General features: G+C 41.8%; 1 protein-coding gene across 1 annotated transcript in view; it reads left to right on the forward strand.

Annotated features, from left to right (window-relative positions):
• The window catches only part of LIMCH1 (LIM and calponin homology domains 1), a 633,274-nt gene that overhangs the window by 374,733 nt on the left and 232,176 nt on the right, over window positions 1–26,365 (forward strand). The window contains exon 6 of the mRNA XM_030191338.1: window positions 23,420–23,450. Coding sequence (XP_030047198.1) covers window positions 23,420–23,450 — 31 coding nt within the window. The remainder of the gene's footprint in view (window positions 1–23,419; window positions 23,451–26,365) is intronic.

Genomic DNA, 26,365 nt, shown 5'->3' on the forward strand with positions numbered 1-26,365 from the left:
GTTGCCTGTGTATGGGTATTGGCACCTTTTTTCCTAGAAAGAAAACATTGAGCACAGTGAAAGTATTTTAAAGAATGATGGTTACCTGCATGGTCTGTCTCTGCTATGGTGTACAGAATGGATTTCCGGTCTGTCTTTTTCATCTTTCTCATTGTATGGTATAAAGAATTTGATGTGTGCAGTCTGTACATGGAGCAATGAACAACACATATGATTTACTTGACTGTGATTAAGGGAAGAGGAAAACCATGGTATGTTACCAGCAATTGAGTATGATACTTTAGGTTGTATACTCTACTAAAATAATTAACAGGAAAACAATCACTCTTATTCTCAAACCAGAAAAGCAGATACTGTTTATTTTATACCTCTGGGGAAACAACAGAGGCAACCACCACACCTGTGGCAGACATAACACAACAGAAGCTGAAACGGTATGACAAAATTTTCAGAAGACCTTTTTGTTGTTGGTCACATGTTTAAAAAAAAAAAAAGTTCATCAAAACGAAAGAGGAAGCCTATCTTGGCTAAGTTTCAGTAACATTTCCCATGCCAAGGGCCATAGTCCTTTGGTCAAGGCTACATAGGGTCACTGTTCCCTCTAAGCTGAGCAGGACTCCTCCATACAGTCCTGCCAGTGGGGGGGGGGGGGTGCTATTTCACTATTAAATTTTCAATAGTGATGGACAGGCAAAGGCAAACACTTTAGGATTCCCCTGACCCCAGCATTTGAAAGCAAATATTGAAGCACCTCCCCCTACTGGCAGCAAAACAGTTAGAGGACTCTTGCTCAGCTTAGAGGGTACAATTCATAGGGTCACACCATCAAATCAGTAGGAAATACCTACTTCATCAGGCGAGCAGCATTGAGGCAGTTCCTTTGGGTCCTGCTTAGGCTCCTCCTTATCACCCCCAACTGATTTTGCTAAAATTTTGCAAATCAGTCTTTTGAAGATAAGGTGCCACATTGTCCTGTTCAGCTTCTGCTGTCATGTGGTCTTGTATATTTTAAACCTGAGGCAACAAGTAAGGAAGTTTACAGATTTCTATTTGAAATATATTTCCTGAGATCTATGCTTATAGGAGGCTTTTCTATAAATTGGCACCTACATTTATGCACCACTGAACATGCATCACTGCTGAGAAAATTGGCAGTTAGGCATGTAAGTGCGGTAAGTGGCATTCTGTAACTGCACACAAAACTAGTTTGGCATGTAATTATAAAGGGTATACCAATGGGCAGGGTTGGAATGCACCAACAGTTACACCATGTTTATAGCAGGCATAATACAAGAATATAAGAATAGCCACATTGGCTCAGACCAGTGGTCCAACTAGCCCAGTATCCTATTTCCAACAGTGGCCAAGAAACCCAATTAGTAGCAACATTGTTTGCTACCAATCCCAGGGCAAGCAGTAGCTTCCCCCATGTCTATTTCAATAGCAGACTATGGACCTTTCTTTCAGGAACTTGTCCAAACCTTTTTTGAACCCAGATACACTAACTACTGATATCCTCTGGCAAAGAGTTTCAGAGCTTAACTATTCGTTGAGTGAAAAAATATTTCCTCTTGTTTGTTTTAAAAGTATTTTCATGTAACTTCATTGAATGTCCCCTAGTAAAAAAAATTGATTCACTTCTACTTGTTCTACTCAGGATTTTATAGACCTCAATCTTATCTCCCCTCTGCCATCTCTTTTCCAAGCCCAAACCTCTTTAGCCTTTTGTCATATGTGTAGAATTCCATCCCCTTTATCATTTTGATCACTCTTCTTTGAACCAGAGGCATAGCTAGGTGGGTTGCCAGGGGAGTGGCCACTCTCCCAAATGGACTTGCGCCAGGGCCTATTTTTGATGCAATCTGTCAGGTTTAAAATATGTGCTGGTGCCGTCAGCAGTCCGCTCTCTGCTCCCCCTGTGCTCTCAACCTGGCTACGCTTCTGCTTTGAACGTTTTCTAATTCCGCTATATCTTTTTTGAGATATGGTGACCAGAACTGCACGCAATACTCAAGGTGAGGTCCTTAACATTTTTGGCACGCCAATGGTGGCTTGAGTTAGTACTGTGTAACAGTTGTGGCATCAAGGTCACTTTAAAGGATTGGTGCTCAGCATGCACCAATGGAGCTCCAAAATTGATGTGAAACTTTGTAGAATTCCATCCCAAAAGAGTATCTTGAAGATGCATGATTTGATGAGCTAATCAATGTAGATAAGCTTCAAATCCAGTTGACGTAAATTAAGGCTTTCTACTATGGTACTGTTTTTGAGTCGAGGGATTCCTATTGCAGGCATATGAGCTGAACATACCCAATTGGATCCTACCTCTAGAATAAACTAAAAAAAATGTGCTTAGCATGACACATCTTTTATGGATGTAAAATTGTGGGAAAGAACAAAAGAAATCAAAGCAAACCTTATGCACATCTTTTGGTGTAGGAAGTTGGAACAGCACAGCTTCTGAAGGTTTAGTGGAATTAAGCTTGTTTAAATATGATACACTGCTGAAATGAAATGTAAATCTGGTAAAGAATGTAATAGTGTTCTGGCCAATTGGCCTGTTTTTTTCCAGTGCTGTAAATTTATAACTCCCTGGTTTCTAGGTCAAGGAGAAGGAGGTCAAGGGACATTTTTAAAGAATCTATAGGAGCAATGTGCAAGAATATTTTAAAAGGGAGCTCTTTATTTTCTTAACACCACTGATAACTTTCAAAATTGTCCTCTAGTTGTTTTTCATTCTTATTGAGCTGTGGAGGATATTTTATTTTTATTTTGCTTGAGAAATGTGCAGAGAAGCACATATTTTCATGCAATTATATATAAATCCCTCAATTATAGTGTTAAAACAAGGAGTTGTATCATATGCCATCTGTATGTGGTTTACAATAATCACTGTCAAGGCTGGGTGACTTGTACACCTGGCAGAGATTTACCTGGCCCTACAAATACGACATAAGTATTTTGAGGCTATGATAAAATAATTTTGTAGTTAAAGATGCTTTAAAATTGGCCATTACAATGTATATATATATATATATATATATATATATATACTGCAAATTAATGCTGCAGCTGATCACATTATAGGTTTCCACAAGCAATATCCAGATATCCTAGAATGACATCTGTGAATTGCCTGTACAAGAAGATCCCGTAAACTGAAACTTGTTGAAGAGGCAATATTTATGCATAAATTGCTACTGTTGTATACATTGGGCCCAATATTGAGCTGGCAGCGATCAGCGTTTTGCTGACCACCGCCGGCGTTAAACACGGAAATTCAGTGCTGAAACCTGTCTGGGCACCAGCATTGAATTTCTGAGTTTGTGGAGCTGGCTAATGTATAGCCGGATAACTGTGATATTCAGCACTTTACTGGCTATTGGTTAAAGATAGGATTCAGTTTTTATGTGGTCTTATTTATGAAGTTAACGTAGCTGGTTAAGTGCTGAACATCAATTTCCCTGCACTACTCAGGCATAGATTTGGCTGCAAAGGTTGAAAATTCAACAGCAAACCTTTGAAATTCTGCAACAGAGATCCCACAAATTCTATAAATAAAGCCTAAAGTTGTATATACAATGCACACCCAGTTACAGAATAGGGTCAGTTATGTGCATAATTAGCTAATCTGTGCTAAATTATCACTTACTTGGAGATAAGTACCAATAATTTGTGTTAAGCACAAATTGGCACTATTTTGTAGTTGTGCACATAACTGACTTATGCCCCTATTCTGTACACTGAGCATCTAACTTCTCTCTTGCGCAACTCCAAAGGGGACATGGCCAAGGGAGGGGCATTGTGGGGCATGAGCGCTCTTAGGATTTAGGTGCAGAGTTATAGAATATTTCCATTTCCGCATCTGACAGTAGATAGGCGCAAAGATGTACAGCAGTCATTGGCAGGCATAAATGCTCACACCCAAAGTTAGGTGTGAAAATGACGTAAGCTTGTATTATATAAAGGCAGTTCCTAGCGGAACTGCCTTTATAGAATTTGCGCTTAGCACGCATCATCCTCTTGCCTAACTTTGAGTGCCATTTACTGAATCTACCACAATGTGATCGAGTTTGCACAAGGGTGAATTTGCAGAATGGAGAGAGGATTGACGATGGGGATGGAACGGGGGGATTGTGGGGAGCAGGGGGAGAGGGGGAGGAAAGAAGGAAGGAAGGTCAGGAATAGAGGGATCTGAAAGAAGGGAGGATCCGTCCAGTGGTGTGCTGGTAAATTTTTAACAGGCTCTCTCCCCGGTCCACCTCGGCGCCCCCCCCCCCCCCCCGTCCACCTTGGCGCCCCCCTCCCATCCACCTCTGCGCCCCCACCCATCCACCACTGCGCCCCCCCCCCCACCTCTGCGCCCCCCCCCAAAAAAAAATTGCAGAGCTGGCTATACCGGGGGGGGGGGGGGGGGGGGCAGCCAACACATTACTCTCTCCAGGAAAAAAAAATTAAATGATCCCAGGTTCCAATCGAATTCATGTTTAATATGGGATAAAATGCCATAAATAAGTAAATAAACATAAACTTTTAACGTTCAGCACCTGATTCTCAAAGTGGACATATTCCAAGCACTATAATGAAAATAAAATTATTTTTTTTCTACCTTTGTTGTCTGGTGACTTTGTTTCTCTGATCATGCTGGTCCAGTATCTGATTCTGCTGCTCTCTATCTGTTCCCTTGACTCCATTTCCAGGGCTTCCTTTCCATTTATTTCTCTTTTTCATTTCTGGTCCTCCGCATTCTTGACTGTACAGTGGATCCAGTTTCTGCCTATTTTCTCCATCCATGTGCAGTTTCTCTCCTCACTTCCTTTTCCCTCATCTAATCTCCTTCCTCTATCTTCCCTCCATGTCCAGCATTTCTTCTCTCTCCCTTCCCTCCCCTCCATCCATGTCCAGAATTTCTCTTGCTCTCCCCGCCATCCATGTCCTGAAACTCTCCTCTCTCCCCTGCCCCTCTCTATCCATCCATACCCAGCAATTCTCTTCTCTCCCCTGCCCCCTCTGCCCATCCATGCCCAGCAATTCTCTCCTCTGCCCATCCATGCCCAGCAATTCTCTCCCCTGCCTCCCTCTGCCCATCCATGCCCAGCAGTTCTCTCCCCTGCCTCCCTCTGCCCATCCATGTCCAGCAATTCTCTCCCCTGCCCCCCTCTGCCCATCCATGCCCAGCAGTTCTCCTCCCTTCCCTGCCCTCCCTCCCCTGCCCATCCAGGTCTAGCGATGTCCTTCGCCCCCCACCCTCCCCAGCAATTCTCCTCCCTCCCGCTCCCATCCATGTGTAGCGATGTCCTTCGCCCCCCCCATCCTCCCCTGCCGCTCCCATCCATCAGTTTCAAATACCTGCCTCGAAGCGCCACATTATTTAAGGCCTGCCTGCTGCCCGTCTCCAGCTGTCTTCCCTGCTTGCTTCTCAGGAGTTCGGTTCTTCGCGCCCTTAGTCCCGCCGCGGGAAAAGGAAATTATGTCAGAATGACGTCAGAAGGCGGGACTAAGGGCACGAACCGAACTCCTGAGAAGCAAGCAGGGAAGGCAGCTGGAGACGGGCAGCAGGGTTTTAAATAAGGCGGCACTTCGAGGCAGGTATTTGAAACTGATGGATGGGTGCGGCAGGGGAGGATGGGGGGGCGAAGGTCATCGCTACACATGGATGGGAGCAGGAGGGGAGGTAAGCATGGCGCCCTCCTGCCATGCTTACCTCGTGCAGTGGAGCCGGCTCGCCCCGTACAACAACCGGCTCGCAAGAGCTGTCAAAATTTAACAAGCGGCTCTTGCGAGCCGGTGCGAGCCGGCTCCAGCACACCACTGGATCCGTCCCCCCTCAAATCCTCTATCTCCATCTTCCCACCCAGCACACATTCTTCCAACCCTCCACCCAGTGTAAATCTCCATCTCTCCCTCTCCCCAGTTAATGTAAATCTCACCTCTTATCCCCTTTCTTATTTACCCTGGCCCAGATCCCCGCCACACCCCAATCAAATTTCTGTCTCAAACATGCAAACAGTACTAGTTCTCTGTCTCCTTTTTCATGCCCTTTCTCTCACTCCTGGCTCAAATTCCTTCTCTCATATCCACACAACCTGAGCATCATTTTTTTTTTTACTACTACAACTAATCATTTCTATAACTTTACTAGACATACACAGTACTGTACACAAACATGTAAGAGGCAATTGACACAAACAGTGCAAATAATTAGGGAGTTTCATTTTCATTTATTATCAGAACCATTAAAACAACCTGGATAGTGAATTGGTGAATAAGGGGTTAGGAGTTAAAAGCAGCTGATCCCCTCTCTCACATAACCTACTCCGTGAATCTGTCCTTTGTTTTTCACACACAAATGCTTCAACCTACCCCTGTATCCTTTGTATCACACATAGTTTCTGTATTTTTTCCTTCTTAGCCACCCCCTGTGCTAGTCCCTATTTATTCCTTCCCTCATTTTTCTCTGTCTAGCTAATTGTGCTTTCTCATCTCCACATTTGCTAATTTGAACCCCCTACTCACTGTTTTCTAGGCAATCCCCCTATTTTCATTGCCTTTCTCATCTCTTTACAGGCCAACTCCTACCACCTTATCCTCCCCTCCCCTCCCCCCCAAGCAAATGGAACTAAATGTATGAGGTCTCGTTTTCTCTCTCGCACTTCATTTCTCTTCTTCCACTGCTACCTCCAGATTAAACCAGCAGTAAGAGCAGGAGAACAATAGTGCCTCAGGCTGTATCTTGCTCCTCTGCTGTCTGGAGCCACTCATTGTTTGAACTGTTCTATAGTTCTACATAGTTGAAACTGAGTTGGGAGGAGGATCCAAGATGGCTGCTGCTTATCTTCTGGATTTTCCTTTCTTATGTTATGGGCAAGTACAAGAGTAAGCAGCTGAGGCTGCAAAAATCCTTGACTGCTTTAGTGAGAGGACCCATTGATTTAAGGAATGTCCCACTTGGAGAGGTCCATCATGGAGGAAAAGGAGACGAGAGCTTGCCAACTCTTAGCCCGAATTCAAGATCTCCGCCTCTGTAGCCGTGCTGTGAACTCCCAGACCATTGCTTGCCAGAGTTGGGTGGACACTCTGCAATAGGATGACGCCCAGCCACATGTATTAGATCTCCTGGAGCATGGTGTGGTGAGCCAAATTCATTTGTTATCCAGCACAATGGTTGGGCTCTGTAGGAAAACGTTAAATCCAGAACAAGTGGCTTGGAAGTAGGGCATATTGAAAATACTCTTGTGCCTTTACCAGAGTCACTAGCATCCAAACCTGCTGAAATGACTTTGGAAAAGTCTGGTTTGCAATCTTAAGCGAAATCAGTCCACCCTATTGATAATTCTTTATCTTTCCAAGTAAAAGATTTAGAAAATGCAATAGTGCAAGTTGCTAAGGAAGTGGAGGATATAAAACCTTTTGCTGGAACTGTTGGGAAACAGAACAAGCAATAGCTCAAATTCAAACAACTGAGATGACTATAATAAAAGATGTGACTGCTCTTAGAACCAAAGTAGAAAATATTGAAAATTCTTTAAGTTTAAACTTGAGGTAGGTTAATTTTCCTCTTGCTGCAGAAGTCTCCCTTAGAGAGATTGTTCATAAATAGTTTGTTGAAGTTCTTCAGTTATTGGACGCATAGATACTATCTATTTTGAAGTTGTATTATCTTCCAAATAAACAGCAAGGAAGCTCAGTTTGGGTTAGAGACTTGACTGTTGATTCTCTGGACTCTCCTCAAGAAGCATGAACTACCTTAGATTCTGAAGTTGTGACATTGTTATTTACTTTAACGGTTTGGATAGGGACCACTTAAGAGCTATTTTAAGAATAGAATGAAGTTATTTAGAGGGGTTAAGGTTTATATGTTTTGTGATTTATCTAGAGATACCCAGAGATGAAAGTCAAATTCTTCTGTTGCATCCTGGAGTTCTACACATGGGGGCCACATTCTATCTTATGTTTCCTTGGAATGGGTATTACTAAAGAGATAGATTGTTCCAGAGCCATGTGGGGAGGGAGGTCCCTGCCAGAGGGCTGGAGTGGTAGAATGTCCCTGGGTTGGGAGGAAGTGCACCCCATGAGGAGTATTTTTGAAGTAAAATTCACATAAAAAGTGCCCTGGTACTGAAGAGTGACAGGAGGAGGAGTTTGGAAGGAGATAAAGCTAAAGTTATGCCCTTTGAGGGGTCTGTAGTTGCCTGTGGGCCTTTGATTGCCTATAGGTCTTTTCTTGCCTGCAGGTCTGGAGTTGCCTGTACATCCCCTGCCATTGACCAGGAGGGAGAGAGAGGGGAGTCCTAAAAATTGGAGAGATTTATTGGCTGTGAGAGGCAGGTTGCAGGCTCCAATAAGTGGGAACCGGGAGATAGTGTGCAACAGGTGGGTAGAAGAGGGCCCAGCCTGGGAGCAGGGGACTGGAGCCAGGGAGAGCTCGTCCCAGAACCAGGTTGGACCAAAGGTGGGATCATCACTGGAGGAGGGTCAGATCGAGGGAGGTCTGAGCCCACAAAAGTAAATCTGTGCAAAGAAGAGGAGTACAGCCTTTGGGGATACTATCTCTTTACAGGATAGACATAGACAGGAGAAACTGTAAATATCTGTAAATATAATATTAAGGGGGTCTTTTACTAAGCTGCGGTAAAAAGTGGCTGCAGTAGTGTGAGCATGTGATTTTGGCACACACCAGGCCATTTTTTACCACAGCTGGGAAAAAGTACATTAATTAATGGGCCAGGAAATGGGTGGGTGCTAAAATTAAAACTAGCGCATGTCTATTTACATCCTGAGCCCTTACCACCACCCATTGATCTAGCGGTAAGGGCTCACATGCTACCCGCATGGTAACCATGCCGCACGCATCAACATGGCCGCGCTGCCAATTACCGCTGAGAATACCCCCCACAGTAGAAAATAGAAAAAATATTTTCTACCACGGGAAACAGCGAGCGCAAACTTCAAAAATACTGCTGGGGGGGGGGGGCGCGCTAGCCCAGTGGTAGTCTCGATTTGGCACACACTACCTGCGTATAAGCCCTATTGTGTCTTAGTAAAAGGGCCTGTAAGTATTCTGTAAATATAGTTCAGGTGGGAAGTGGAAAATGGAGTTCCCTTTTGAGAATAGCAACAAGGAATATTTTGGATTGATAATTTGCCAGTTGCCGTTTGCCTGCTGCAAGAGTTCAAATGAAAATTTTGCTGCTGTTTGAGACTTTTTGAGTATGGCCTGGCTTGTGGAAGAGAGAAAGCTGAGGGAACTGATCAGCTTCAGAGGGTAAAGCATATTAGTTATTTATTTATTTAGATTTTGCTCACACCTTTTTCAGTAGTAGCTCAAGGTAAGTTACATTTAGGTACTCTGGATATTTCTGTGTCCCAGGAGGACTCACAATCGAAGTTTGTTGTGACTTTCCCAAGATCACAAGGAGCAGCAGCAGGATTTGAACCGGCCACCTCTGGATTGCAAGACCAGTGCGCATAGACTCTCAAACCAGACCATTGACCCACTCCCAAGCTCGACTGCATATGTGCTGAAACTGATGAGTGAGGGGAGATTGGCCATGAATGGGAATCTGAACTAAACCGAACTGAGAGCTGTTTTGTGGCCCGGGGCTGGTGCAAGCGCACGGGTGAGACCTGGGTTACATGTATTATTACATATTAGAGCTGTACCGAATAGCATGTTTTACAATTTGGCTGAATATGAATAATGAAAAATATTCGTCTGAATATGAATACCAAATATGAATAATGGGTGATGAGCTTTAACATAACAAATAATCAAAGAAGCAGTGTGAAATGATCCTGGGTTTTTTTCAGTAGGATTTAGCACAATAGAGCCCTGGATTATTCGTATTTGAATTTAAATCCCTGTTCGGCCGAATACGAATAATGTATTTGGGGCACTATTCAGGGCCAAATCGAATGCGAATATTCAGTACAGCCCTATTACATACCAGTCCTCTAAGTATATCTTTTGGGACCCTACTCATCTATCTTCTGTCATTGCTTCTAAAAGTGTTGGGCATTCACAGATAATTTTGTAAAAGGAGTACTATGATTTAAGTTTCCTATCTGTTCCAGTAAGCGGTATTATTTTTCCCTCTTTCTATTTTAATTATTTATTCACTTTATTCTCCTTTATAGTTACTGATTTTTCTTAATTTAGGACTTGAGCTGATTTTGAAGATAGATTTAATTTCTTGATGTTTTTCCTAGTTGGGTTGCATTTATATTTTCCTTCTTACCAGCTTTTTTGTACAAGTGTTGAATTGCTTGATTTGTTAATTTAAACTACTTCATAAATAATGGGGGGGGGGGGGGGGGGGGGGAAGAAATTGAGCTGGGTTCTAGATGACACAGGACGATGTAGTCTGAAGCATTTCTGCTCCTTTTCTGTGGCCCGTCTTGGTTCAGGCTGAGTGAAGAGGGAGAATGAATCGATGAGCAAGGAAGGGTGAGAATGAAGGATGGTGACCCTTGTCCTTGGTTTAGCTTCCCACCCGCTTCAGCTTCCTTCAGTTCTGCAACAGAATCTAGATTTTATGAACGTTGCACAGAATCACAGGAGACCTTGAGGCAAGGCTACAGCAGAGATGCCAAGGGTGGACCACCTCAAGTCAGCCTCTGGCGCTTCATGTGTAGGTACAAAAAAGTGTGTGAACATGATTTAGAGGCTTAATCAACAAAGGAGGAGCAGCAGCATTTGTGGTCCAAGTATTCAGCCTTAGTGGATGTCTAAAGGGCTCTGCGGGCTGCTAAATAGGAAGACAGAGAGGAACAAAGCTTTGTACTGTATAGCAAATGTGAAATAAGAATGAACAATGCACACTCTCAAATAGGTGACTTGTACTGCTCAAGCACTGTGGTGTATTGATTTTTCTGTTGTATTTTATTTACATTTTCCACTCATACATCATTGATTTTGATTTTGTCTATTGAATTATAGTGACACCGTGTCAACTGTTTTTACCCTGGATGCAGCCTATGGGTGAAACATGGCTATGTTGGACTTTATGGTGTGCTTTTAGTTTATACTTATTAAACTTTTATACACATTATTTCTTCTGGTGCTGTTTTTGTTCTTGTCTGGTACAGCACCTTCCTCTTTTCCTGTTCAGTCCTTAGCCTTCAGCCAACTTTTGGTTGATGATTTCATGATAGCTATTGCGATTCATTTAATCCTTTCCAATTGGAAGAATAATAGCAAATTATGGATGTATGTGTGTAGTGGGTCCAAGTTATTCAAAAGTATGAAAACATGACAGCAGCTAAGAGGAACTGCATTGCTTTCATTTCTGAAAACCTGATTTCCACTGGATGCTTTTTGTGTATGAGACACTGATTTGATAGATCTAGTTATAATTTGTATATGTAGCTATGCAATTTGTCAGATGCCTGTAATTTGTTGTTCCACCTGGTGGTTGTGTATTGCTGTTTTTAATTATGTTTCATATATTAATAATAAAAAGATTGAGCGTGAGAGAGCCTTCAAATTAGTGTGAGATTTGGCAACTTTGTACAGATTGAGGGTAAAAATAATTATGAAAATTTTAGCTTGTTGGATATCTGAAATTTTACCAAAATAGACTAATTTAGATCAAAAGGTTTCATTTCAGACTATATTGCTCTGACAGTTTCCATACAAGTATAACTATAAACTATGCTACCAGAGCGCAAAATCAGAAGCTATACACTTCACTATTAATGCTGAGTAAGCATTTTATAGGGTCTGTTAGGACTTTTGGCATGAGGATACTCAGAACATTGAGTGGCAAAAATCCTCCTCCCTGTTCCCACACAGCCTCATAGTTAAGTGTTTGAGTGAAGAGAAAGGGGAAGGGATTTTATGTACTGCCTTTCTATGTTACATTCAAAGGGCCCTATTTACTAAGACGCATTAGCATTTTTAACGCGTCTACAATTAGCGCGTGCATTAACCATGTAGGCACCTATAGGGATATTGTAGGTGCCTACACAGTTAACGTGTGTACATGTTTAACATGCGTTAAAGATGCTAACATTCCTATAACGCGGCTTAGTAAACAGGGCCCAAAGTTTTTTTTACATATTATATACAGGCATATTTTTTCTGTCCCTAATGGGCTACAATCTAAGTGAGAGGGTTGTTTTGTACCTGAAGCAGTGGAGCATTAGGTGACTTGCTCAGGGTTACAAGGAGCTGCAGTGGGACTTGAGCCTGGCTCCCTTGGTTCTCAGCCCACTGAATTAACTGTTAGGCTACTCCTCCATTCCCATAGTGAATACTCTTTCCCACGCCTTAACCCTGGGGGTTATTTATGAAAGAGACTGTTATAAGGACAGAATCGTTTCCAACAGTGGCCAATCAAGATCACAAGTACCTGGTAGAATCCCAAACCTTAGAAAGATTCCATGCTACTGGTCCCAGGGATAAGTAGTGGCTTTCTCCATGTCTATCTTAATAACAGATTATGGGCCTTTTCTCCAGGAACTTTTCCAAACCTTTTTTAAAATCAGATATGCTAACTGTTATCACCACTACAGGGAAATGCTCATATGTACCAAGAAGGACATGAAATATATGAGGGTAAATTTTACCAGAAATAGGATAGTTTGGGGTTCATTTTTGAAAGAGAAAAGCATTTAAAAAGTTTCATAAAGCAGCATTTGGACATTTTTCTCACAAAAACGTCCAAATCAATATTTTTAAAACTGTTTTTCAGATGTTTTTCTATGCTGTTTGCAGAGTGTCCAAATCTCAAGGGGCGTATTGGGGCATGTTAAGGATGGGATTTCGGCGTTCCTAAGACTTAGACGTTTTTCAGCCCTAATGGATCAAAACAAAACTAAAACTAAGATGTTTTGAGCTAGACCTGCTTTTATAACAAATAGTGCACAAAAAGGTGTCGTAAATGACCTGATGACCACTGGAGGGAATCAGTACCCCCCTCCCACCCCCCAAAATGTGAATTAAAAATATTACCAGCCTGTATGACAGCCTCAGATGTTATAGCCAGGTCTGTTAGAGCAGCATGCAGGTTACTGGAGTAGTGTAGTGGTTGGTGCAGTGCACTATGGAGTGGGGGACTTGTTTCCCTATCTCCGTCTACCTGTCACATTTGTGGTGGAAACTGTGACCCCCTCCAAAAGTCACCAAGACCCTACTGTACCCACATATAGGTACCCCCTTCACCCTTAAGGGCTATTGTAGTGGTGTACAGCAGGGGGTAGGGAATGGGTTTTGGGTGGGTTTTGGAGGCCTCATGGGGCAAGATAAGGGAGCAGAAAAGGTGAGATGTGTACCTGGGAGCAATTTTATGAAGTGCACAGAAGTGCCCCCTAGGGAGCCATATTGCTGTCCTGGGATGTCTAGGGCAGTGGCATAGCCACAGGTGGGCCAGGGCCCACCCATTTAGGGCTCAGGCCCACACATCAGTAGCACATGTTTAGTAGTAGCTGGTGGGGATCCCAGGCTCCGCCAGCTGAAGACTTCCCCCTGATGGTAATGAAAACGCTACTCTCTATGATACTGGCACCTGCTCATGCTCAGTTTTCAGCATATGCCTGCTGCAGACGGCCAAGATGGAAAGAAGTGTTTTCCCACCAGCTGAGATTTTTCATGGTGGTGGGGGAGGGAGAACACTTGGTGCCCACCCACTTCTTGCCCAGGCCCACCCAAAATCTGTTGTCTGGCTACACCCCTGGTCTAGGGGACCAGTCTACTAAAAATGCTGGCTCCTCCTACATCCCAATGGCTTGATTTTCTATGTTTTGCACTTACTCATTTTTACTTTTGTTTTTTTAAAAATGGGCCAAAACGGAAAACATCCAAAACACAAACCTTGTTCGAAACAGTATTTAAAAAAAAAAAAAAAAAGACATTTCTTTTTCAAAAATGACCTTTCCTGTTCGGATTTTGGATGTTTTGTGCAAAATGTCCAAAGTCGGACTTAAACATCATATAGTAAATGCCCTTCTTTGTTTCATAAACCTATGTGAATAAATTACAGCTGATATAACATATTCAATATTTCATAGATAGGACAGATAGAGGCTCCTTTTCAAAAGAGAAAAATGTCACAAAGTGGTATAAATCTGTATTTGGATGTTTTGCTCACAGAAATGTCCAAATTGGTATTTTCAAAACCAGTGTTTAGATGTTTTTCTATGAGGTCCATCAGAAGTGCATTCAAATCACAAGGGGGTATGTCAGGAGCAAGGGAAGGGCAGGACCTGGGCATTCCTAACACCTGGTCATTTTTCTGCCATAATTAAACAAAACAGAAACATCCAGGGCTATTAGTTGAATGTTTTGGTCTAGACCTGGTTTAGTAATGAATAAGAATATCCTAGGATGAGTGGAGTGTCAGATAAGTGCTGATGGGCTGCAACACCTGAGCTGTATGATTGAATTTTGGCATTCTGTGTCCGCTTTATATGCACAGTTTGTTACTTGGACTCTTTAATATACACTCAAATACCTCTAATTTGTGGAGTTTTTTTTAGGCAAAATGATGGCACACCTAACCCATGCCTTATAGCTGTGTATACAGGTTGGCTGGAAGGTATTACTGAAGCCTTTTTTTCTCCTTCTTGAGGTGTGGGTGGGAGCGTTTGTGGGTCTAAGTGACATCGGGTGCATTTTCAAAATAGTAGTATAATTGCAGCCACAGAGGCTGCGTGTTTGGATATTCATATTTAAGTTGGAAACTTGGGTGGACTTGGGTTATTAATGAATAAGACACAACAAAGTGCCCTAAATGACCAGAGGGCATGTTTACTAAGGCGCATTAAATGCTAATGTGCCTATACATTCCTATCAGTGCATTAGCGTATAACGTGCGTCAAGCATTAACATTCGTTAAAATCGCTAGCGCGCCTGTAGCACACCTTAGTAAACATACTCTTAGGTGACCACTGGAGGGATCAGGGATGACCTCCCCTTACTCCCTCAGTGGTTACTAACCCCCTCCCACCCACCCCAAAAATGTGATTCAAAATACTACTACTATTACTACTACTTAACATTTCTAAAGCGCTACTAGGGTTACGCAGCGCTGTACAATTTAACATGGAAGGACAGTCCCTGCTCAAGGAGCTTACAATCTAAAAGACAGGTGTACAATCTAAAGACAATCTAGACAATCTAAAGACAAGTGTACAGTCAAAAGACAAGTGTAGAGTCCGTCTGATAGGGCATACTATATTTCACGAAAGGTTAGGTGCCAAAAGCAGCCTTGAAGCGGTGAGTTTTAAGCAGAGATTTGAAGATGGGTAGGGAGGGGGCTTGGCGTAGGGGTTGAGGAAGATTGTTCCAAGCATAGGGTGAGGCAAGGCAGAATGAGCGGAGCCTGGAGTTGGTAGTGGTGGAGAAGGGAACTGATAGGAGGGATTTGTCCTGTGAGCGGAGGTTACGGGCGGGAACATAGGAGGAGATGAGGGTAGAGAGGTAGTGAGGAGCCGCAGCCTCTGTGCCAGCCTCAGATGTTATACTCGGGTCCATTAGAGCAGCATGTAGGTCCCTGGAGTAGTCTAGTGATGGGTGCAGTACAGTGCAGACAGTTGAACCCAGGACCATACATCCCCCTACATGTTACACTTGTGATGGAAATTTGAGCCCTCTAAAACTCACCAGAAATCCACTGTACCCATAGGTGCCCCTTTCACCCATAAGGGCTGTTGTAGTGGTGTAAAGTTGGAGGTAGTGGGATTTGGGGTGGGTTTTGTGGGACTCAGCAGACAAGATAAGCGAGCAAAAGTGAGATGTGTACCTGGGAGCATTTATTTGAAGTCCACTGCAGTGCCCCCTAGGGTGCCACATTGCTCTCCTAGGATGTGTGTGTGGCCAGTCTACTAAGAATGCTGGCTTCTCCTACATCCAAGTGGCTTGATTTTGTGCGGGATTTGGGCGTTCCTAAGACTTAGACGTTTTTCAGCCCTAATGGAACAAAACAAAACTAAAACTTGATTTTTCACTTGGACTTTTTTTTTTTAGAAAATGGACCAAAAAAACAAATGCACAGAACACAATCTAGCAAATAGCAACTTAAAAAAAAAAGAAGATGTTTTTCTGTTTTGAAAATGGCTATATTTCCCACTGGAATTTTGGACATTTTTAGCAAAACGTCCAAAGTTGAACTTAGACGTCATATCGAAAACGCCCCTCCATGTAGCCAAATTAATATATACTTTACAAGTTGTATTATCTTGTTCTGATTCTACCCATTGAAACTGCAAGAATAAAAAATTCCAGAGAAGATTATTTGACTATATCTGGAAGTTCAAGCTACCTGGAGTAGCCAGCCTTGTGTCTGCTTTATCAAGGGATTTTAGTTAGTAACTTGCATCACTAATAGCTCCTATGTACAACTTAATCCAAAATATAGTTCCATAACAGGCAATAAAGTTCCTAACCACAGCTGATCTGAGTCTCCATGGTGCAGACTACAAACCTATGATAGAGCTTCCCAAACTCAGGGCCATGACTCTAAATGGTACCCTCCATAGAAATATCAGTGGTCTGTGGCCACGATAATGGGATTGAAGCCACAGAATGTTTGATAAGTACAGGCCTAGGGGCTTTCACGTGCAACCTAACTTACCTGGTCAGCTTCTCAGTGGCTGGTTGCAGGTCTTAGTCTTTCTCTGCAGATCACATTCCTTAGCTTCTCAACGTTAACTGTCAGGAGAACATTCCTTGGGTCCCTAATCAGTAACATTCCCAGTAAACGTACAAGATTTTAATCTGGGGTGTATTTTAATGGCAATTAGTTTACTTTTTCTTGCTTGTCTGTCCTTCCCCTTAGCACAGACTGTTTACCCAGGAATTTCGAACTATGAGGTTCAATACTTGTGACTTTTACTTTGGATCTTTCACAGCAAACACATTGCCCTCCTTAATTCCTTCATACAATCTGTAGCAATATTATTTTAATCAAGTTCCAACCTCACACAGGGGTCTGAGAACTAAGCCCAAGCATTCCAGCTTTCTGTGTGGACTTTTCTGTAGCTTCCCAGATTGGTCCCAGGTGCTTAAACATCTGCACCTGAACCCTAACTGCTGCTTGAAAACTCCCAGACTGTTCTTCTCCAATATGAGCTCACTTCTCAGTTCAGGACCCTCAAGGATTACATCTCCAAGCATTACCATGAGCTCACTTCCTTTCAGAGCTTTCATATGTTCTGTTCTTCTCCCTCTAGCACTAAACATCTGCATAAGAGTGACATGTTACCTCTTAGCCCTTTCCCACAAATGCCCCGAAAACAGGGAATGAAACCTACTTATCGCCCTTTGGGATTATACTTATTTTCTGATTGGACAATTTACAAACCAAGAAAGTCAGTCTCTTACTTGACAAAGAATGTACTTTACTGGAAAAGGTATGCTGAATGAGAAATTCAACAAAAGACCATCTCTGAGTTAAAGAATTTATTCAGAATAAAAAATTACTGTAAACCAAAACGCAATATGATCTGAATTGTTCTCTGATGAACAGTGGACACTCATTACAAAAAGAGTTGGGAGATCATCATTATCAACAATATTATCAAAAAAGATAGGAAGATACTATTTGCCATGTGCCACAGAGACTTCATAAGATTTGCTGAAAAGTCTTATGTTCTTGCTAGCTGGAATGTGGCGTGATAGGATTGTTTACTTCCAAACAAAGTAGACTTATTTTCCAAAATGGCAATAGTACTTAAATGCCTTAATATATAAATGAAGTGCAATCTGAAAAATTCTTGAAACGGGAAAAAACCTCATTTCCCGCTCCTCCACCCTTGCTTATGTGTAAGAGGTGATAGGCTCTTTAGCGGGTTTTAACTCTTCACAGACATAAGAAATTCTTTTCAGAAGAGATTGCTGAAATTTCATTTATCCAAGTTGAAGGGACCAGAACATTGTGACTTCAAAAGGAGAAAAAAACACAAAAATCAAACTTAGTTTTAGTGAAGGAGTGCTCTTCAGCTTTTAAACATTCAGTCACATCGACTGTGGCCAGAGTTTCACAGAGAGTTTCACAGAGAGCAGTTTCCAGCACTCAAGACAGGAGAAAGCGGCCTATCTAAACCAGACACTGGGAACCACCAGATCACTTTCTTGGATCTGCTGGACTGCGCCCCTCAACATATCATACTGGGAGCTCTGCGTAGCGACACCACTGGACTGCAATCCACCACTCTCACAGACCTTAGGGAACTGCTGGATCGTGTCCGCGGGCCTACCAGACATGGCCTCCAGCTCATACTGAGCTGGAGCTAAGTACTCCAAGGAGCACATTGGGACTCTACATGAGAAGAACTCCTGAGCGAATATGGGACGAGCGACCACTGAGACCACTATCAAAGGAGCTCAAACCACAGTTTTCCTTTACTGGATAGAGGGAGAGCAGTGGGACAAGCTCAGAGTGAACAGCAGTAGAAGCCATTAACGAGGAGGACCAGCTGACCTCACTCTCGCAGCACCACAGAACAAACAGCAACCGACCCCTCCAGGCCACCGACAAGTAAAACCAGCTCTCTGTACCCCAGCATCAACGCAGACCAACGATCAAGCATCTGCAGGACATACGACAAACAAATGAGGTAGGAACTAACTGGAAATAATATAGAAACCACTCCGTGTATACAACAACTAGAAGTCATCACCCCAAATTCGGCACTACCTACAGCACAGAAGGCAGCAGGCAAAAAAGGCTGGCAAAATACTGCAGCCAGAGAAACAGATCTAATCATTAACCTAAACTGTGCTACAAGCAAAAAACCAAACAAAAGGAAACAAAAAGACAATCAAAAAGTGCTGCAAGCAAACAAGGCAGGCAAGACGCTGCAGCCAGAGAAATAGATCCAATCTTTAAACTTAAACAGTACTACAAACAAAAAAGGAGCTGGAGATTATCCTACCTCTCCCCAACCTCAGTGTCACAGACCGGAACCGGCCATAAATCAGAATTCATAAAAAAAAATAAAAATGAACCATACAAAACTAATCCTAGGATTACACATCCTGGCCCTAGTACATACAATAGATGCCCTATCCCAAGAAGAATAGAATATCATCCCCATAATAAACTCCCAACATAGGACGAACAGATTAAATTACTGTCATCAGATTGAAACCAGACCTTACCATGGAGAATCATCATCACACAAACAAAAACAGGAGAAAAGAACCCATACACACTCAACACATCGATCACATGTTGACTAATAAATATTCCATTAATACCTGCCTTAGACGAAACCTTTAAACAGATGCAAATAGGATATATAAACGCTAGATCAGTAGTAAACAAAATGGAAACCTTAACAGACTGGATTACTGAGGATAACCTAGACCTAATATTCATCAGTAAAAGATTCATAACCAAGATGACCCCATAATCCTTGACATCTGCCCTCCAGGATACAAAATCAACCATTGGACAGAACAGGTAAAAGAAAAGGAGGCATAGCCCTAATCTACAAAGACGAATTAATTTCAGAACCCATTGCGGAATCCATCAATGCAAAACTTGAAATCGCCGCAATCAGGTTACAAAACAAATCCCTCCCAGCTCACCTGACTTGCATCATATTATATCGACCACCAGGAAATTGGAAAGATGCCCAACCAGCTCTCATGGACTTTATATTAAATACATGCCTTGCAAATCCTAATGTAATAATAATAGGAGATATAAACCTTCACCTAGAGGACACAACCTCAAGTGAAACACTAGAATGCAAAGAGTTCTTACAAATGTGGGACTTCCACTGACCACAAGTCAACTCCAGACCACCTTAATTATCTATTCAAAAAAGGCCTATTCCCACAGGACAGAGGAAATATCCTACTAACACCCATCCCAAAAGACACACATAAAAAAGCAGAAGACACCTTGAATTATTGACCGATAGCATCCATACCCCTAACAACCAATTTGACAGAAGGCATAGTCGCCATACAACTGAAAGAATGCATAGTCGCCATACAACTAACAGAATACCTCACTGATTTCAACATATTGCATGAATATCGGAGTGGCCTAGTGGTTAGGGTGGTGGACTTTGGTCCTGGGGAACCGAGGAACTGAGTTTGATTCCCACTTCAGGCACAGGCAGCTCCTTGTGACTCTGGGCAAGTCACTTAACCCTCCATTGCCCCATGTAAGCCGCATTGATCCTGCCATGAGTGGGAAAGCGCGGGGTACAAACAAAAATAAAATAAATAAAAAAAAAATATATATATATATCAATCTGGCTTCAGACCTCAGCATAGTACAGAAACAATACTAACCACACTCCTGACCAGATTCAAGCAGGAAATAGCAAGGGGTAAAAACATCCTCCTACTCCAATTTGACCTATCAATCGCATTCGATATGGTGGACCACCACATACTACTGAGAATCCTTGACAAGATAGGAATTACAGGAAATCAAGGGATTTCTGACATCCAGAACATACCAAGTAAAATCAAACCCAGATATATATCCACCTTGGAAAGTGGAATGTGGAGTACCACAAGGATCACCGCTCTCACCTATATTATTCAACCTAATGAAGATACCACTGGCTAAATCTCTATCCAAACAAGGTCTCAATCCATTTCTCTACACAGATGACATCACCATCTATATTCCCTTCAAACAGAACCCCACAGAAATCACCAAGGAAATAATAAACAGCATGACCATAATGGAATCCTGGGCACAGGCATTCAAGTTAAATTGCAATAGAGATAAAACCCAATGTCTCATTCTCTCGTCCCAATACAGTAATGTTCGCCCCTCGGCAATTAATGCACAGGGTTCATCCCTCCCAATCTCAGACTACTTGAAAATCTTAGGCATAACAATTGACCGCAACCTAACGTTAGCCAAGCTAAGAACACGACCAAGAAAATGTTCCATACTTTGTGGAAGCTCAAACGTATAAAACCTTACTTTCCCAGGGATTCATTCTGCAACATGATCCAAACCATGGTGCTAACCCATGTAGACTACTGTAATAGTATTTACATAGGCTGCAAAGATCAAATCATAAGAAAACTACAGACAACACAAAACACAGCTGCCAGACTCATCTTTGGAAAAACATGCTTTGAAAGCGCAAAACCCCTCCTAAGAATCTTACCTTGGCTTCCTATTAACGCTCGCATAACATTCAAAATATGCACAATAGTCCACAGAATTATCTATGGACTCGCACCAGATTACATGATGGAACTTATTGATCTACCATTAAGAAACGTGACAAGAACAGCAAGAACCTATTTAACCATTCACTACTCCAATTGCAAAGGTATAAAATACAAATCTTCACATGCCACCAGCCTCTCAATTATAGGCACACAACTTTGGAACTCACTACCCAAAGACCTGAAACTCACAGAAAACTACCTACAATTCAGAAAAAAACTGAAAATACATCTTTTAAAGAAGTCTTTCCCCCCTGGATTTGTCTAATCCCACACCACCATACATCACGAAAAGTTCAGAAATGGAAAACAATAATATTAACCTCTCTCACAATATGCTAATATATCAACCTAAGCGTTTATTGTACTTCTGTATTATGTACTACTAGACTTCTATAAATCTAAATTTTGTAAACACCTTTTTAGCAATATGTAAGCCACATTGAACCAGCCATATGGTGGGAAAATGTGGGATACAAATGCAATAAATAAATATATGCTGTATCAAGACATGACAGAAGTAGGTGTATTGTAATGCTGATAAAGTTTTTCTGTCATGTCTTCATACAATGTTTATGGCCATAGCTGATGCAACTGAATGTTTACAAGCTGAAGAGCCAAGTTTGCTTTTTATGTTTTTTTTCTCATTTTGAAGTCACAATGTTCTGGTCCTTTCAACTGGAAGATAAATAAGTTTCAGCAATCTTTTCTGAAAAGGGTTTTTTGTGCCTATGAAGAGTTTAAACCCACTAAATATCCTATCACCTCTTATACATAAGCAAGGGTGGAGGAGCGGGAACTGAGGCTTTCCCTTTTCAAGAATTTTTCAGATTTGCACTTCATTTATATATTAAGGCATTTAAGTACTATTGCCGATACATTTTGGAAAAGAGTCTACTTTGGAAGTGATGTGTTGAAACTCTTTCAATCTCTATTTTGTTTGGATACATGATAGGATTGTTTGTATGTATTTGATGAGACCTTTTTCAGCACAAATAAAGAATATGACCTTTGTGTAATACATATCTTCTTTTAGAGCCCAAAATTTTAAAACCGAGGATATCAATTAAGGTATACTGTATTCTATGAATAATATCTATATATATTGATTACCTAGGTACTGCTAGCTGCCTAGTGTATGGTTGCAGCCAGTTGGAAGAAGGGTAATCCTCTTGAGTTGAATGACTGGTTAATAGAGTCTGAGTGGTATATATAATGGAGAGGATTACTGACTTTAGAGAGAAGGCTGATTTGAAATTTCAAATAGTCTAAAAACCATTATTAGATTTTACTGATTGAAAAATGAAGCACTGATTCGATTAACCTGAATGCTCAATGAACTACAGTTTGTATTGTATCTGCATGTGAAATGTGTGTGTGTTTTTGTAAATGTATCCATTTGGTAGGTTTGGGTGTGTTAAACTGGGGGATTTGAAAATTAAAAACCATATAAATTCATATGGACAATAGTTATGATACAGTGGATGCATGGTAGTATCTAAATAATCTGTTGAGATAGAACCTTGCATTGTCTAGAGGAGTCAACTTTTCTAAATTATTGGGGGTGCTAAACCCAACGGAAATGATCTCTTCCTGGATACAGTCAAGGAGTTTGATCCCTGGACACAGTCAAGGAGTTTGATCAGTATTGGGGATGCTCAAGCACCCACAGAGCTGGCTCCTATTGTCACTTGCTAACATTTCCAAAATAAAAATAAAATGGTTCTCTCAGAAGACCTGATGCAAATTTATGATGGAAAGGAAAATCCTGTATCAGCTAGTCTGATTAGCTAGTTTCATTGCTTCTAGAAGAGGAAGAAAGTTTCCTATAGTACTGATTATTGAAGTTGAGGAAGTAATTGTATTTTTTTTGTACACTGCTAAATTTATGGAATTCTTTGCCTTGTAATTTCCGTGTGCTATTCAACCCTCTTGGATTTTAAGAAGCAATAAAAAAAACCTTTCCAGTTAAGATGTTTTTATGATCTGATTTACATCTTTTTATAACACTAGACTTGTGACTAACATTGCCTAGTCAGGTGTTTTGTTTGCATTTGTTTTTCTGTTTGTGTTTGAAGTGTTTTTGAGTCATCAGCGACACTTTATTATGTGTCATGCTGTATCATTGTACTGACTATTTTTTAAAGATTAAGGACTTCACATGCTCTGTTAGAACAGAACCTCTGACTTCAATATTGCTATTCTATTGTGTAGATGTACACATTTATGATTTCTTGAGACATATTTTTGTTTTCTTTCCTGCAGAAGCACAGACTATAACCGGAAGCTGAAAAATGTAAGTATTTTCTCTTCTATAACAGCAAAGTGATATACTACTAAGGTAACTGATAATTTTCTTTTTTTATCTCACTGGTGATGAAATGACCAGCTACTTTCTATGCAGTAGTTTTCTCCTATGTATGATGATTGGAGTGTTTTAAGTACTGTAATTTCAAAATGGCTTCCCAGTTCTGTTGTGATTAGAATTTGACAGAAATATGTTTAAGGAGTGTTCCTTTCTAGCACCTCTGATTCTTTAAATTATTTGATGTATGTGATGTCTTTGACATACTGCACTTGGACATTACAAATTGCTGCTGGAGTTTATACTCATATAGAGGAAAGAACTGGTTATGTCCCAAATTCTATAACAAAGGGCCCTGTGTATGTGAAGGGCAGTTCTACAACTGGGTGCCAGCAATTATTTGCCACTTGCATGCATAAATTTATAGAATATTATAACTTACATGCGTAAGTGTACGTTTACCCATGTACTTAGGGATGCCTAAGTACAGATCTATCATGATGCATGTAAGTGACATGAGGCAGGGGGAGGGGGTTTCTATATATGGTTCCTAAAAAAATTCACGCGGAAAACATTTCTGTCTAAGCATGTTCTATAAACAGCGCCTAGATTTAGGTGCGGTATATAGAGTATGCTTAGTTGATATCCCAGCACCTAAAATATGGTGTAAATCCTGGTGCGTAGATTTAGGCACAGAGGTCCATATTCTGTAACTATGCTCTTAAAATTTGGACCGCCCATGAAACGCCCATTTCCCCGCCTATAACCACTCCCCTTTTTGTTTACATGCGTTAGAAGTTAGGCACAGTACTTTACAGAATACGCTTAGTGAGTTGTGTGCGTAAATTTTAATTATTGCCAATTAGTGCTCATTATTGCTTGTTAAATGCTGTTATCAACGCTAATTAGTGTGTTAAAGCCAATTAAGTTACGTGTGTTATAGAATCCGCCTGGATTTCGGTGCTGATCTCTAGGTTTGCTATATAGAATCCGGGGGATAGCGTGTAAATGCATGGGAGCATGCCCATCTTTCCAGTGCTTTCTTTTATTGTCAGATTCAAGCTTGAGGGCTCCCTTTTTTATCAGGGTGAGTAGTCCTGGAATAGTCCTTCTGTCCCCTCTCCTCTAGGCATAAAATACATCTGTTATCTCTCAGTTCACATCAAGGGCATATCCAGACCTTGAGGTGGGAGGGAGCCAGAGCCTAAGGTGGTGGGGGGGCACATTTTGGTCCACCGCCCTGTTGCCCCCTCCCCACTGCCGCCCTGTCACTTCCCACCCACTGCCGCCACTGCACATACTTTGGCTGGCGGGGGTCCCCAACCCTCGCCAGCTGAAGCCTTTGTCCAGCACTGGCCTCTGGCGCTGCCACCTTGCCTGCCCTGCTCTCTCTTCCCCTGACGTCTGGCATGCTCTTTGTAGTGAAACTGACCATGTGCACACTCAGTTTCTCTAAAACAAGCATGCCAGACATCAGGGGAAGAGAGAGCAGGGCAGGCAAGGCGGCAGTGCTGGAGACCAGTGCTGGACAAAGGCTTTAGCTGGCCGGGGTTGAGGACCCCCACCAGCCAAACCAGAATTCCAGAGTGAATTTTTTTTTTGGGGGGGTGCCCAGGCACCCGTGCCCCTCCCCCATAGCTACACCACTGGTTCACAACATTCTTTTTTCTCTCAAGAGACCCCCCCCCCCCCCCCAGAAATAACCTTCATCAAAATTGGGAGAAGCTTTATGCAAATTAGTTAATGTTCAACAGCTATCTCCACCCAAAATCAGTCCAGTTTCTCATCTCATGGTTCTAAGCAGTCTTAGCACAATCTTTCAGCATTTAGGCTAATCTCCTCTTGACTTTTCTCATAAATAAGCTTGGCTCCCCTACCTTATGTCTTAAGAACAAGACGTGCCAGAAGTCCAAGCACTTAAAACAAAAACCAGAACAAAAATACTTCCCAAATGGAAGAGTTTGAGCCCTCTTTTAATAAGCCTAGGGCTCAAACTACTGGCAGACCCTAAAACCCTTCAGTCACAATTTAGCAGGCTTAAGCTTCATTGTGTTACCCTCCCCATTTCTGCCAGAAAAAAGAAGGATCAAAAAGGTAATTTATCTCTTCACATTCTTATTATCAGAGTTCCTTTACTGAGGCATTACTTGTCAATACCTTTATATGCTGCTACATATACTGGACTTTCATCTCCTCAAATGAATCTGGGAGCACAGGTGCAACTTTCTCATAACTCGTAGTCTCCTCGCTGGGCTCTTCAGCTCCGGGGTATTCCTTCATCTCCATGGGCTGACTTGTTTCCTCCTCCTCTCCCTCTTTGAGCTTAGCCTGAGGCTTTATATAGCTGTTCTCTTTCACAGGAAGCCTCTCCCTCACTGGGCGGTACCACCAGTGTCTTTATGGATCTTTCTTCCTCGATCTGCAGCTTTTGCTATTTACACACCCCAAAATAAAAAATTTTCCACATTATCCCCAAATTCTATAATCTTGTGCACCCATTTTCATGTGTGATGAGCAAAATTGTGCTTGCAGGTTATAGAATACTGCCAATTATATGTGTAACTTAATTAAATTAAGTGCTAATTGGCATTAATTTGCAGTTATGCTTGTAACTGCACATAGTTGGCATTCTATAACCTTAGTGTGTCATTGCTTTGGCACACAACTGCTAGGGGGTGTGGATGTGGGTGGGTCGGGGCGTGTCAGGAGTGTGCCTAGTACTTATATTCTGAGGTTATAGAATACTGCCATTGAGCCAGTGTTAAATGTTCATATCTGAAGATTGCAGACTTATGCTAACATTTGATAGTGGCCTTTACATGCTTAATTCCAATTATAGAATTTGTACTTAGAACACACACTTTAATCTTCTAACTTTCGGTGACCTTATGATAATCATCCCCTGT

This window comes from Microcaecilia unicolor, chromosome 2 (genome assembly GCF_901765095.1).
Source record: "Microcaecilia unicolor chromosome 2, aMicUni1.1, whole genome shotgun sequence".
Taxonomy (NCBI): Eukaryota; Metazoa; Chordata; class Amphibia; order Gymnophiona; family Siphonopidae; genus Microcaecilia; species Microcaecilia unicolor.